Raw genomic sequence first — 15,814 nt, forward strand, 5'->3', positions numbered from 1 at the left:
AGCTTGGCATTTACTTATTCTCAGTTTCACATCATCAATCAGCATGTGGATAGCACCAGAAGTTTCTTTTTAGATATATAAAAGAGACTTTTTTATTGGAGGGCAAAGGTATAAAGACCAGGGATTCCACCAATGGATGTAGGAGAGGAGGAGAAGTAAGAAACCTCAGGCTTCAGATTGTAAAAAGCTTACATGACAGGGTTGTAATTTAGGCCTTTCTACTCAAAATTTTCTATCAACATCTAACTTGAAAGAATGGTTTTAATCAGTCTTAATGGTGAACATAAACTGAACCTGCCTGTGTGGTGGGATTTCATAGTTTCCTAGACCTTTCTAACCCAACCTGAAACTTACTCCTTTTGTAGCTCATTATATTGATGCTTAGTGTTTAAAAGAGAGACAGCACGTTTCCTGAATTCAAATTTGATGCTTGTTTCAGCATATGAAAAAAATAATCCTTTACAGGAATTAGTCTTTTCTCACATGGGTGCTGATTAAGTCGGTGTGGTATTAGCAGTGTCAAAATATTGAAATCCAGTCTTTGGGTATTACTGTGGGAGTCTGCTGTGGAAAAAAAAATGTAAAAGGAGGGAATGGGTGATAGACTTTTGTGTCTTTGGAAATCAAGCCTGTGCTATCAGGTTTTGTGTAGGGGCATAGTCAGAATAAGTTGCTTCACATACAGAATTTCTCGAGTTTCATGGTTTATCTTAAAAATCAGTGCAGTTTCATTCTGTTCTAATATTGTTTGTTTGGATTACACTTAACAGTTTCCCCTAGGGACATCTGGAGTCTTCCTCTAGGTGTTGCTTACATAGTTCTATTCAGTTTGTGAAAGTTCATCAAGTGATATAAATTCATCAAGTAATACTACATACTTTTGTTCTATATGTTATGATTCATTAGAAAGTAAACAAAGTTCCTTCAAATTTACAAATGTATCTGTACTCCAGGAATGGCTGGCATGTATATTTCCTTTCACTGGACCCCACACTCCTCTAAGTTACCTATTAATGTACGTTAGGAGGAACTATGAAAGAATTTTAAATGGGGGTAGATAATGGTCTGTTTTGTGTTTCTGTGAGATTGCTCAGGTTAATGGCAGACCACAGGCCTCCCAGGGAGCCACTTAGGAAATCTGGGTAGGTATAGGAGTGGGAGATATGGAAGCCAGAGCCTGGCCAGTAGCCAGAGGGCTGGACAGAAGGGCAGAGTCCGGGGGAGTCATGCTAGAGAGAGAGAGAGAACTGGAATGGTGGAAGGAGAACTTAGAGGGAATGTGAGGGTCCCCAGCCTTCCCCATTTTTGTTGTCTTGGTCTATGAGGAGGGATATATACAAGTACCTTTGGTGCCTGCCAGGTCCCCAACCTCACCTTTATTGTGAGGACTGAGAGATGAGAACGATATGTGGAAGGACCTTATAAATTGTAAAATGTCATTGGAAATTGTGTTAAGGGTAGTGATCATATTATCACCATTATTTTGTAGCTTAGTTATGCTTTATGCTTTACTCTCTAATGAAGGCAGTTATGCTTTACTCTCTCCCATCCAAGTACTAACCAGGCTCGACCCTGCTTAGCTTCCGAGATCAGACGAGATCGGGCACATTCAGGGTGGTACTGCCGTAGACTGCTTTACTCTCTAATGCAATAAATTTTATTCTATATATAAGACTATATATTCTATATATAAGACTTTTTTTGAAACTTCTAGTTATTATCCTAAGTCTTCTAAAATTCTATTACTCTAAAATAAAACTAGATATTGAGATTACCAGTCATTTGTTTCCTCTAAAATTTTGTTTAGGTTTTTGAATGATCGAAGCTGGAAATATCAAGGAAGATTTTTTTTTTTAAAGATGTATTTATTTATGCATACAGAACTGGAGTATATGTAGGCCAGAGGTGCAGGGGTGGTAAAAGGAATCACCAGAGACAGAGTGGGGAACATAACAGGCAGATCGACAAAGTACACTGCTGAGGAGAGCAGTGGGTGGGCAGATCAGGAAAGGTCTGCCGGACCTTGTTGATCACCTCGTTGATCACCTCACAGTGGGACTGGGGATCAAACTGCACTGAAATGGCTGCAGCTCACTTGCAATGCTTCGCTTTAACCCATTGTGCCACCAGGGAGGGCCTCAAGGAAGATTTTTTAATGATTTCATTTAATTCAGCCATTCAGATTGGCCATTAGACAGAGGATGTGGAAACTATTGTAGTGGTTTCTCCAGTGAATTTTTGTCTGTTTAGGTTTCATAGACATATTTGCTGAGTCAAAGGAGGGCCTGGATGTGCACTCGTCAGTGATTCTGCGCTTCTTGCACCGCAATCGGGCCTCCGGCCTGGCCATCCCCTACCCCATGCTGGATCACTGCAGTAACATGTGCACCATGAGGGCTTCAGTGCTAAAGGAGTCTCTGGATCAACTGGTACAAAAAGAAAAAGGTATGTACATTTGTGGTAGATCTTTAAAAGTGGTAGTTCCTGAAAATATTTTATTATCATTTTCCCTAAACATAGTAATTATTCACACTCTGAGTACTGTCTGCCTTTATTTCTCAAAATACAATAGTGACCAGCTTGTAGCATAAAAATGTGATCTGTCCTTCTTTCTGCCCTTTCCTGCCTGAAGATGAGACTTCAGGGAGGCCTTTCTTCAAAACTCCTTGTTGAATTAGTGCTCTAACCCCTAACTTTCTGCACCTTCTGGTTACTATCACCTTTGTATGTTAATGATCCCAACAGCACTTAACATAATCTGAAGTTAGTATTGTCACTTACTTGCATTTTGTCTGTCTTTGCTCCCTTATCATTAGCACCTGGAACTGTGCCTGTCACATAGTAGATACACTATGAGTATTTGTTAAATAAATAAAGGAAACCACTTGTTTAGTGATGGCAGCAAACATGGATAATGTGAACGGACAGGTGCCTTGAACATAATAGACCAGATACATGTGGGAATGTGATAGCAGATAAAGCCAGCATTACAAATCAGGATGGAAACATGAATTAGCTAACAAGTGGTTAGTCTTTTGGAGAAAAAAGTAAAACTACCCATTAACCTTTTCCATTCATTAAAATAAATTTCAGATGGTTCAAAAAGTTCAACTAAGAAGAGGAATGATGGAAGATAATAGTTGTACTTTATAAAAATCTTGACATGGAAAAGAAAGCCCTAAGCAAGACACGAAGCCCAGAAATTCTAAAAGGGAATATTTATAAATTAGACTGTATAAAAATTTAAAGTTCTGTACAATAAAAGATACAAGTAGAGTCAAGAAACAGATGACATGATAGGGAACAAAAATTACAGTTGACTCTTGAACAACATGGATTTGAACTTTGAGAGTCAACTTACATGTGGATTTTTTTCAATCTACCCATTTTGTATTCAGGGATTCAACCCTACGCGGCTGTCAGTTGCTAGCTTCCACCAATGCTGAAGCCTTTATTCAGGAGGGCTGACTACAGGGACTTGAACATCCGAGGATTTTGGTATTTGTGGTGGTCCTGAGACTAGTCCTCTGAGGGTTGACTAGTCAGGTTTTAGGGGAATCAAAGTTATAGCTGGATTTTCAACTGGGAGGAGGCATTGAAGCCACCATGCCTAACCCCATGTTGTTCAAGGTCAACTGTAATTATGGCTCCTTGAGCTTTTTGCTATCTCAGACTCTCTTAAATTTTGATGCCTTGGTTTCCTCATCTCTAAAGTAGTTAATACATAAAAATGATACTGAGAAGTGCTGGGTTCACAGTAAGCCATCGGTAAGTATAACCTACTACATGGCCACACATATATGTTATAAAAGTATATATGATATACAAATTTATAAGACTAATGACTCAGTAGGAAATGAATGAGAGTAGGACTAAGTCATACTTAAAAATGCAAGTGACTTACAAACAAATAGCTTTAAAAATCTCACTCATAATTAAAGAAATGTAAATTCAAACTAAGACATCATTTTCTTCTCTTAGCATGGTGGTAAATATATCAGTGATTTTAAGTATTGCATTATAATAAGCTCATGAAGCAACCTTGGTCATTATCAGTTTTATTTGGACCCTCTAAAAGGAGATTTTAAAGAATTTTAGTTTTGTTTTCTTTCTTAAAGATTTTATTTATTTATGCATACAAGAACTAGGGTATAGGCCAGAGGTACAGGGAGTGCGAAGATTCATCAGAGACAAAGTGGGGAGCAGAACAGGCAGATCTAATGAAATATGCAGAGGAGAGCAGTGGGTAAGAAATGTGGGTCCTCCCTGGCTGGGATAGAACTCAGGCTGCAGTGGCTGGCGATAGCTTGATGGTACTGAGACTTTAACCCCTGTATCACCGTGGTGACCCCTTCTCTTAGATATTTTATGTGATTTTTTTTTTCTTTGTGAAAGAGATGTCATATATAAAATCTGCTTTTCTCTGCAGAAGGCCCTGGGGACTTAACTAGAAGCCCAGAGATGGATAAACTCAAGTCAGTAGCAAAGTGCTATGCTTATATAGAAACCTCTTCCAATCCGGCAGACATTGATAAGATGACAAATGGAGAAACATCATCCTACTGGCAGTCAGATGGCAGTGCCCGCTCTCACTGGATCCGGTATGTGGGATAATACCAATTTTTGACTGAAAGTCTAAGAAAATTATCTGTTTTTCTTCTCTTATCCCATTTAATTTTGGAATATTTTCTACCAAATTTAGTTTTTTTCTTGTAAATGACTATTTGTGAAGGTGTTTTCAGTAGAAGAAATCATATAAAATCATGGGTTCGTATGATGTTAAACTTGGAAAACTTCTTTATTTGGTATCTTAAGGCAAAGATAAGTATTTGACTAATTGTATGATACTGATTTCAGATTTTTTCACTAATTTTCTAGGAAAATTAGTATTGCAAAGGACAACAAGTTGTGATTTTACTTTTTAAGGTCCTCTCTGCAGTAAAAAAAGAATCTGTACACAATTGAGTAGGTGAATTTGGATGAGGGCATGGAATGGTCAGGATTCTTGGAGGGAAATTGATGAGAATAAACTAATATTTTTAGATATCTTAGTTTTCTCCCATCCCTTCAGAGAATGGACTAATTCAGTTGTAAAAATAAAAGTGAAAAAAAAATGTTTTGATTTTTCATAGAGGATAGTTATAACCTTTAGTTATCTGATTTGTAGATGAGAAAATATACTTATTTCTTTTTTGAGAGTAGTTTAAAATTTGCTTTTTGCAAGTTATAGGAAACTTGTTAGAATGTTCATATTATACTTTCTGCCTATTATACTAATGGTTCATAAGGAAATAATAAGAAGAATCTTGAACTGAAAGTTTTCCTTGAGACTTGGGAATGCCACAAGACTTTGAAATTAATAGCCAACATTTCAAGTCAATTGCCAGTAAGAAAAATCAGTCGTTGACTATTATCAACTGTAAGATCAGAGGGATGGGACTTTTGTGTCCTGCCAGTTCTCATCCTATTTAAACATTTGTAGTTTCTGCTCTCTGTGTCTTTTTCCAGTTTAAAAATGAAGCCAGATGTTGTGCTTAGGCATCTATCCATTGCTGTGGCTTCCACTGACCAGAGCTACATGCCACAGCAGGTGACAGTAGCTGTGGGGAGGAGTGCTGGCGATCTGCAGGAAGTCCGGGACGTGCACATTCCCAGCAATGTCACCGGCTACGTGACCCTGCTGGAAAATGCCAACATCAGTCAGCTTTGTGAGTAACCAAGATACATCTTGTCTCAAAGTAAGGGGATCGGCAAGGGGAGGAAGGAAATATTATTTTAACAGGAACACCTTTGCAGTGGGGAAGGTGTGAGCTTTTCTTTTGAGATTTAATTTGCTTTTTTTTTTTTTTTTAGAGATTTATTTATTTATGTATACAAGAACTGGAGTACAGGTCAGAGGCGCAGTGGGTGAGAAGCAGACTGGGGAATAGAACAGGCAGATGTACTCAAACACACTGCTGAGGGGAGCAGTGGGTGGGTCAGGAGAGTTCTGCTGTGCCATGTGGCTCACCTTTCTGGCTGGGGATGGAACTTGTGCTATAGTGGCTGTGGATAGCATCATAGGTTATAAATCAGCTGTGATTTAACCCCTTGTGCCACCAGGGAGGGCCCTGCTTCTTATGATATATATGAAAGTGGTTATTATTTCATTTAAAAATTATAGAAAAGTACTAAAACTTGTTTTTAAAATATTTTATTTTTCTTATTTTAAAACTAGAAAAATGTAGATAAACCAGAATTAGTCAAAAGTCTACTTCCCAAGTATTGTCACTGTGACTACTTTGGTGTGATTTCTAACAGATCTGTTCTTCTGTTTTTGTCCTTTTTATAACAATTGTGCTAACTTGTACTTTTTAATGTGTTGTCATACCATATATTCATGCACACTTTTATTTGATGTTGTAAGAATGTGCCAGAATTTTTACTAGACCTTTATTTTTGGACATTTAACATCTTTCCTTTTTTATGGTGTTAGAACTTTGCTTTCACAAGTAGTATTTTGGACATAATCACAGTCCTGTGATATCTTTCCAGGGACCTAGAGCACCTTCACGTTTTGTCTCATTTTTGCTTATACTTTTCTGGGCCAAAAGAAGTGCTCTTATTTTGTTTAAAGGACACGGGGCCTGAGGAGGTAGTCTTTGGCCCTCCCTGGTGGCAATAGGGATTAAAGAGCAGTGCCATGAAGCTATGCACAACCACTACAGCATGAGTTCAATCCCTGGCCAGGGAGGTGACCCACATGGCACAACAGACCTCTCCTGTCTCTCCCGCTGCTCCCCTCAGCAGTGTACTTTGGTCAGTCTGTCTGCTCTGCTCCCCAATCTGTCTCTAGTGAAATCTCTCAGCCTCCATACCTCTGGCCTATATCCCAATTCTTGTATGTATAAATAAATAAACCTTTTAAAAAAAGTAGTAGTTAAGCTTATGGAATAGAAGCATGCTGTCTCATAGGGTGGTGGTTTTTTTCTTGAAATTATGTCCTTTTTTACCTTCTTACCTTCTCTCCAACCCAGATAAGAAAGTTCAGTCATTCCTATGTTATCTTTTTGGACTTAATGATTATTAAAACGAAATTCTCACAACTGCTATTATCCAACTACTGTTTGAGAACTCAATCCAAGTTTCAGAGCTCTAGGAAAAATTCTGAAAGTTTTCTTAGCATATATTTAAACAGTTTTAGAAAATATTTTGTTTATTTTCAAAATTCATAAATTCCTAAAAAGATCTGTGATGTAAAAATATAATCTCTTAATTTTACATGTTATTATTACAATTTCTTAGATTGGGAATGCTTTTCTGACATGTTTATTGTGTACTAGTTCCATTACACCTATTATTTATTTTTGTCATCAAAATGTATATTAAGAATTTTCTTTTTGAAATGTGAATTATTATTTTACTTTTAGTTTGGGGAGCCTAACATTTGCCAAATGGAAAAAGTTACTCTAATACTGAATTTGTTGTCTGCATCTGACAGATGTCCAGATTAACATAAAGCGTTGTCTAAGCGATGGATGTGACACTAGAATTCATGGCTTGAGAGCTGTTGGCTTTCAGAGAGTTAAGAAGACAGGGGTCTCAGTGTCTGATGCTTCTGCAATATGGTACTGGTCTCTGCTGACATCTCTGGTGACAGCGTCCATGGAGACAAATCCTGCCTTTGTCCAGACAGTGCTGCACAATACTCAGTAAGTGTTTCTTTTGCTTCCCAGTCCCAGCAAAGTGCACTCAGCCTAACCCTTTCGTGCGTGTTTCTGAGCAGCCTTCAGTCTTCCATCGTCGGTTGTAGAGACTCAGCCATAGGTGCCCTTGTGCTCTCAGCCTCAAGCTGCTGCTTTCTTGCATTGATGTTTTGGCTTCACAAGCTTTGAAGAAATGCCTGTTCCACCTTCCTGCTCCTCCTCACTTAGTTCTTCTGGTATTCCCCCTTCTTCACTCACCATTTGCACAAGTCTTCTGAGGGGTTCACATGCCGCTCCTGCCTCCTGTCTATCCATTGGGGAACATTTATACAGTACTTTAGAGCATGTTCAGGTGCCACATGTTACTTACTGGTATAGTGAACTCTCTATGTATAAAGTCCCCATTTTATAGGCAAGAATTTTATGACCTTCCCTGAGATGACACTTAACCAGGCAGTGAGGGAGCAGTTTGAATGTGGGTTTTTGAACTGTAGGTTGAGGGTTCTTTTTACTCCTGAACAAAATCGTTTCAAAAATATTAAACTATTTCAATGTAGAGCACCTTTGAAAATTACCTACTACGGGGTGAAAAGATCTATTAATATTACATAAAGTGAAAGAGAACCAATTTCACTAGGATTCAGCATTAGTATTTTATGTAAGAACAGTAATTATTAGTGTAAGCTATCAAAATATTAGGTAAAAAGAGATGACTAGTGTTTTGTCCTCTAGTTATCTTTTAAGATTTGTTACTGCTATCAAAACTTTTCAGCAAATACCACTGCTGGGAGTGCTAGCTCAAAAAAGGTAATATTTGGCCATACCCCTTTCTTCTCTCCTGTTTAAAAATTTTTTACAAGCCATTTCAAACTTAGAGAAACATTGCTAGAAAAATACAAGGACCTTTTTAATTTCTTCCTTGTCACTTGGGACTAATTTGCCCACCTGCTGCCCTATCACCCCTGAATACTTGAGTATCTGTCCCCTGAGCAGGGACACGCTGCTGCAGCCATCGAGCATCAATAAGCTAACAGTGCTGTGTACTGCTGCCACTTAGTCTTCAGGTCCCAGTCGGGTTTGCAGGTTGTGCCAGTCATGGCCTTCATAGCGAAGGTTCAGTCTGGTAGCATACTTTGTGTTTTATTATAATGTCTCTTTAGTTTCTTTCAAAATGGAAAAATATCTTAGCGTTTCCTTGGCTTTTATGTTTGTAACACTTTAGAAAATTACAGGTTAGTTATTGTGAAGGGTATCCTTTTGGAATTATATTAAATTAAATTTGGTTTATATGATATTTTTTCATGGTTAAATTTAGGTTTTGAGTCTCTCACAGGGATATTATAGAAGTCATGTTTCTTATTGAATCTGTAAGGTGACACACAACTTACTGCTAGTGCTAGTGATGTTAACTTTGGTCCTTTAATGAAAGGGGTATCTCCCAGACTTTCTACACAAAATAATTCTTTTTCCCTTTGTAATTAGTATTTTGTGAGGAAATTCTTTGAGACAGTATAAATATCCCATTCCTCATAGAACTTTATCTTGGTATAGACTCATGGATTTCATTCACTGAGTTATAATCTATCATGCTGTTGATGCTCTTATCATTCTAGATTTGGCCTATAGAAATGCCTTTAATCTGGTTCATTCGTCCTTTTGACTTGTCCTAATGATTCTTGGAACACTTCCTTACTGTCTAATTCAGCAAGATATTCCAGGCTTTTCTTGACTGACCCCTGCCTTAGTCCTGTAATAATCCATTTTTCTAAGAACTCTTGTCTCTTAGTGGAAATGGTACATAGAAACTAAACAAACTCACTACTCTTGGGTGTTACTTGTCTTAGACTGTCTCAGAGGACACAGCCAGGGAATATGTTTTTGTATGTAATATGCACATGTGGGTATACATATATACATTTACACCTATATTTAGCTCTATATATGTGTGATTGAAAACTGAATTTTTACTGAAATTTCCTCTTCTAGACTAGCACTAAGTGCTCATTCTAGATTTCTCTCTGTATTTTTAACTCTTTCTGATAGTGACTCCTGCCACTCTATAATATATTAATCAATCCTACCCCATATAATCAGCTTCCGGTCTCTCTGCTTTCCTCTGGGCAGTCTCCTCACCCTACTCCTGTTCCAACACCATTGGCATGATTGCAAGCTGTGGTTGCCCTGAACAGATGTCCATTCTACCCTTTTTGAGATCCTCTATGTGGCACCAGTCTACCTTTCTCACTCTGCTTGGCGCCTGGATTCCACACCTGGAGGAGCCTTTGTGGGATACCTTCCTTACCCTCTCAGTACCTCACTCTAGTACCCCAGTCAGAGTATCATGGCAGACTAAACATAAATGAATACTACCTTGCACAGTTCCACTATATGAGCTGAGCTTTCAGAAAGGGGAAAAGAAAGTGCTTTCTGTCATATTTTGTGAAAGTATGTCATATCCTGCACATTTATACTAGTTCAGCTCTAGTGGTGTTTTCACTCCTAACTTTCAAATGATCAGTAGTCTAAAACTATTCTAAAAAATAAAGTTATGGAACAAAAGTTATGGAACAAAAGATTAAAAGATCAATGGGGAAGAATAGTAAGAAATAATATTTTATAACAATGTTTACTAATATCAATAGAAATAAATTCATTAATTCATTGCATGTGTATTAGATGCCATTGATTGATTATGTTGTTGTCATTTATCTGCTATGTGCTGATGCATCTTATTGTATTGAAGGGACAAGAAATTAAATCAGAGTGGATGCTGGCACAGTGTAAACCTTGCTGTTTTGATCCTATTTTGAATGTAGAAATAAAATTGTTCAGGGATTCTTATTACTGTTACAAAATTATAGATTTTTGTTTGTTTTTTAAAAGTTGAGATAGAGTTAACATCCAGCATCAGTTTTAAGTGTTGGAACATAGTGATTTGATAAGTGTATACATTGCAAAATGATTAGCACAGTACATTTAGTTAATACCTATCTCTATACATAGTTGTATATTTTTTCCTCATGATGAAAACTTTTAAGTTCTACTGAATTGGCAATTTTGAAATATACAGTGTAACATTAATTGTAGTCATTGTGCTGTACATTATGTTACCATGACTTACTTCTCTTGCAAGAATTTTGAATTATCTTTTGATGCACTCATGAACACCTCCAAGATGTTCATGATATACTCACATAGCACAGTTAATGGCACAGGGTAGGACCAGTAATTTTTGTTGGGTGAATTTGTTAGATGACTGCTAGTCTAGAGGAGGTAAGTCTGTTGGTAGGTTGAGAAGATAAACTTAAAAGAGACGAAGAAAAACATCACAACTGACGTTAAATTAGAAAGACCAAGAAACACAGGCAGCAGAAGTTGGTATGTACTGATTAGGAGAAAATAAAGCTCTAGACACAATTTTAGATACCCTAGACTGTAAGGTCCTATATATAAGATAAACTTTTTACTTTGTCACAAATAGCTCTCCTACTGAGGTCAAATTTTCTAAGAATTGGGCCTCCATGGTGGTGCCATGGGTTAAAGCCCAGCACTGTGAAGCATTCCACAGCCACTGCAGCAGAGTTTGATCCCCAGCCAGGGAACTGACTCGCATGAGTTTGACCCCCATCCAGGGAGCTGACCCACATGGTGCAGCAGACCTCGCCCGCCTCGCCCACCGCTCCCCTCAGCAGTGTATTTCAGTACATCTGCCTGTTCTGCTCCCCACTCTGTGTCTGGTGAATCCTCTAGCCCTCCACCCTCACCTCTGGCCTGTACCCAGTTCTTGTCTGCATAAATAAATAAATCTTTTAAAAAATAGTTTTCTGAAAAAAAAAATAGTTTTCTGACAATTGAAGGGTTTTTCTGTACAGTATGTATGTCTTTTGTTCTCATTAACTGAAATGAATGCTTGATTCTAAGAGCTGAGTAAGTTTTTATAAAGGGAAATAAAGCTCTTAAATGAAAGAGGAACAAAAATAGGGAAACTCTATTGAACTACTTAGTCCCATGATTTCTGGGAAAAGTCAGTTTTATCTATTTATAAGGCATTAATCAAAACATGCTTCTAATAATTTCTTCTTGTCAATCTGGGTTAGTTCTGATTTTGCATTTTGCACTTCTAGGAAGGCACTGCAGCACATGCCTCCGCTTTCCCTCTCACCAGGATCCACAGATTTCTCAACTTTCCTGTCTCCCAACGTTCTAGAGGAAGTGGATAGCTTCCTCATAAGGATTACTAGGTAAAAATTAAAGTTGATGAGGTAAAATCCTTGAGGGGAATGGAGGGCATATATGCTTGTTAGGCCTTTTTTAGTAACCGTTCTCTCTTTAAGTCTTAATCTTTTAAAGGTCAGACCTCTAAAAAAGGTCTGAAGAGGAAGTGAGTGCTAATTTGCCTATCTGAACTCCCATTATCTAGTACTGTCTCTTGGCCTTAGCAACTGAGGGCAAGAGGGGAGTCCTCTAATTCATGTAACAGATGCTTCAAAGTCCAAAATGCAAAACCTTTCAGTTTACTTATATCTTCAGCCTTTGGCCTTACCTGCTTGTCCTAGGCACAGGTCTAACAGGGCTGGTTATCTCTAGAACTAGGAAAAGGCACGTTGATAAATTGATAACAAGATCTATTGGTGTGGGTGTACTCAGCTGCTGTCTGGGTGTGTCTTGAGGACCTTAGAGTATGGGGGAGTGGGGAGACAACAAAAAAACTAGGCTTTGAGCCATCTGGACAATTGTAGAATAAATCCTTAATTTTCTGGCTAGCTCATTACCCGTGGCTTCTTGATAGTAGGGGCTGATTTGGTTTAAGTTTGGCTTGTTGAGATTGATATTGGCAGAAGGAGGATTTACTTTCCTAGTTTCCTGGGTTGAATTAGATTTTCCTTAGGTTCTCTTGAGGATCTTCAAAAAGTATTTCTGATAAACATATATAAAGTATTTAGCAGGTTACTTTTACTTAATGGTGATCAATTACATGGGACTTGTGCTCCCTGGATTTTCTCATGTTCTTAAGTGAAAAGTTTTTTTGTTTTTTTTTTTCTTTTTTGCTTTTCTGTTTATAGCTGCTGTTCTACCCCAGAGGTAGAGCTGACCCTTCTGGCTTTTGCACTGGCAAGAGGAAGTGTTGCCAAAGTGCTGAGCTCGCTGTGCACTATCACTGACCACCTAGACACACGCTATGATGCCTCGTCCCTCATCTCCTCCATGGCATCAGTCAGGCAGAACCTGCTCCTAAAATACGGTAAGTGACTTATGTGGACAGATCCTAAAACCGTCATCAGCGCCACATTTTCTAGCATCTTCTTGTCTTTTCAGGTACTTTGTGGACTAGGTTGTTACAATGATACAACAATTCCTGGATGAGCATACCCTCTCTGACTGGGATTGCTAGGAGGAGGAGGGATGTTGATTCATTTCCTGAGTGTCTACTCCATTATACTCTCAGGATTTACTGGCCCAATCAGTTAGATTGATGGCCATTTGGTCACAGACATCTTTGGTGAACTACAGAGTATTTCATCATGTAAACCAAGGAGGTTGGGTTCTCATCTGGAAGAAAAAAGAAACTAGCCCACACACAGTGCAAAGCCTAGTTCCCTGGCTTCCTCATGATAGGTGTAGAGAAGGCCCTTTCTGGACGCAAATTCAGTCTGCACTGCTTTTCCTCCTGGCCCAAGAGCAATCCTACTGATTCAGCCTGGGCCTTTTCATCCTCTATATGGAGCCCATGCCGTTGCTTGGCATGTGAGGAGTGACTAATTTGCCATCCTGGTCGCCAGTGCTCAAGTTTCTCTCTACCAAGTACCAAGTAATAGAGGCATTACTATATTTCTGTTGCATTTGTACCTTGCTTTAATATGATTTAATAATTTATTTTCCGATTAACTTTTTTCAGTGAGACAGTTGATGTCTTACAAATTTAATTTCCCCCCTAGTTTGGGAAAGGTAACTTTTTGGAGGGATGGAGGGCTCCAGAGTGATTCACTGGGAGGGGCTGTGTATTGTCTGGAAAATAGTCTCCAGGGAAATTTTAAATTCAGATTAGTAGTAACTGACAGGGAACACTGAGTATGGGAGGAATGCTTAGGGGAAATGTTTATCGATAATGTTCTAGGTCTGGGCAGAGCTGTAGATTAATGGATATTCATTGTATTATTACTATTATATCATTATTATAAATCATTATTACTTTATGTCATTATTATTATATCATTATATTCTTAAAGAAAATAGAAAACTTTCAGATATTATAGCAGAAGTTGATTTTTATAATTCTTGAGACTTTCAAAAATATGCCTAGAGGTATTTTAAGGAAATAAGACCAAAGTCCTAAGATACACTTAAATATAGATAGCCCTTTAGCTAACAGCTAAATATATACACATAATATACATATATTTAAATGTATTTACAATGAAAGTCATTATTGCCTCCAAAAGCTGTATTTTAGGAATTCCCCTCCAGCTTATTGAATATATGGTATTATTCTCTGTCTTACAGTGTACTTTTTTCCTGAAAAGTTGTTTCTCTGGAGAATTCTTGGGATCACTTAGGGATATAAGCTGTACTTTGTCTCTGCAGGAAAATACCAAAGGGCTGTGTCCACTTCTCTGTACACTACTCTGTGGTCAGCCCATGGGTAGTTACAGGCACTCCATTCTCCCTAGTGTGCATCCTAGTTTTCATGTTTGGTAATGCTTGTTTAAACCTCTTTTTTCTTTAATCAGGTAAACCTCTTCAGTTGACCCTTCAGGCCTGTGACGTGAAAGGAAAAGAAGATAAGTCAGGACCTGAAAACCTCCTTGTTGAACCATGGACTAGGGATGGTGAGTGGTGGGCCTGTTTTTGCTGAATGAAAAATACCAGCGTGCTACTCGTGCATGCTGTGTCCTTGTCTTTGCAATGTCCGGGCTCTACAGTCTCGGTGTCCTCCAGTTGGCAGTGCTTCCTGGACCAGTGCTGTTTTCCTTGGAGTCAATGATTGCTTCTGCTGCTTGGAGACAGAAGTACTAATTGGTTCATTTCTAGGCAGTATTTCACCCTTTAGGATAGAATTACAACCAGAACTCTGGGGAAAGGTTAAATAATTGATGTAGTTTTTAGACTTTTCTATGTATGCAGTTCCTTAAAATTTTCTTCAGAATTATTGTTTGAAAAAACTAGATCATACAGCTTCTCTCTGAATCAGTGAAGGTTCCTTTGGATTTAATTTTCTTGGTCAAAATGACTGCTGACAAATTTTTTCTGTTACCTTACAGAAATTCAACTTCACAAATTTTTGTTCTATTGAACTCAGTCAATGAAATAAAGAGCATGGATTTGCTTTTAGTTTTTTTATCTTGATACGGCAGAATAATTGAGAGCAATTCAGGTGCTTGGTAATTAGTGCTAACTTGAACAAATTGTGAATTATTTGCAGAGGTTTGAAAGATAAAGACTGCTTCAAATGTAGCAGTTGACATATTTGTGAGTTATTAGAGGGTAAATAATGACAACAGGAAAGGTAAATCAAACAGAAGATGACATGTTATACATGTTTGTATAAGGTACAAACATAAGATGAACACATGTCAAGCCTTTTATAAATTAGTATGTGAATCAAAAGATGTTACAAATGGTTCAAATGAGAATTCATAAAATACACAGACCAATAAGAATGCTGACCTTAATTTATAGGTTGAAAAACTGGTAAGTATTCATAAGGAATAATTAACCATATTTCTGTAGAACATAACTTTTGTTTCTGTGGATGAAAATCATTTGCATTCATGTCATTATTCTACAATTTCCAGAATTGTAAAATTACTCAGAGACAAAGCAGGGTGGAAGTAAGCAAGAGAATATGCTAACCAGAACAGTTAGTAGTCTTTTTTTGTTCATTTCAAGTCTTTCACAATCTTCTCTGATAGAATATTCTGGAAGCTAATCTTTCCGTTAGCCTCTAAGCCTGCTTGCAGTTACCTGTCGTGGTTTCAGAATGGCTCAGAAACATGATTGATGTCTAGTTCTTTTGTCTTTGAATTAAGGTCACAAGTTTTATAAAATGTTTACTTCTTTATTATTATGCTAGAGCAGGATGGCTTGTATGGTTAAGAAGATTGTGCTAGAAGAATATGCCTGTCCATGAG

At 37.9% G+C, this 15,814-nt stretch overlaps 1 protein-coding gene across 1 annotated transcript in view; it reads left to right on the plus strand.

Annotated features, from left to right (window-relative positions):
* The window catches only part of ZZEF1 (zinc finger, ZZ-type with EF-hand domain 1), a 100,396-nt gene that overhangs the window by 14,637 nt on the left and 69,945 nt on the right, over positions 1–15,814 (plus strand). Inside the window, exons 4-10 of the mRNA XM_012726093.1 lie at positions 2,251–2,445; positions 4,430–4,601; positions 5,509–5,708; positions 7,481–7,691; positions 11,810–11,926; positions 12,749–12,927; positions 14,414–14,512. Coding sequence (XP_012581547.1) covers positions 2,251–2,445; positions 4,430–4,601; positions 5,509–5,708; positions 7,481–7,691; positions 11,810–11,926; positions 12,749–12,927; positions 14,414–14,512 — 1,173 coding nt within the window. The remainder of the gene's footprint in view (positions 1–2,250; positions 2,446–4,429; positions 4,602–5,508; positions 5,709–7,480; positions 7,692–11,809; positions 11,927–12,748; positions 12,928–14,413; positions 14,513–15,814) is intronic.

Source organism: Condylura cristata, unplaced genomic scaffold (genome assembly GCF_000260355.1).
Source record: "Condylura cristata isolate star-nosed mole 26May11 unplaced genomic scaffold, ConCri1.0 scaffold00017, whole genome shotgun sequence".
Classification (NCBI taxonomy): domain Eukaryota; kingdom Metazoa; phylum Chordata; class Mammalia; order Eulipotyphla; family Talpidae; genus Condylura; species Condylura cristata.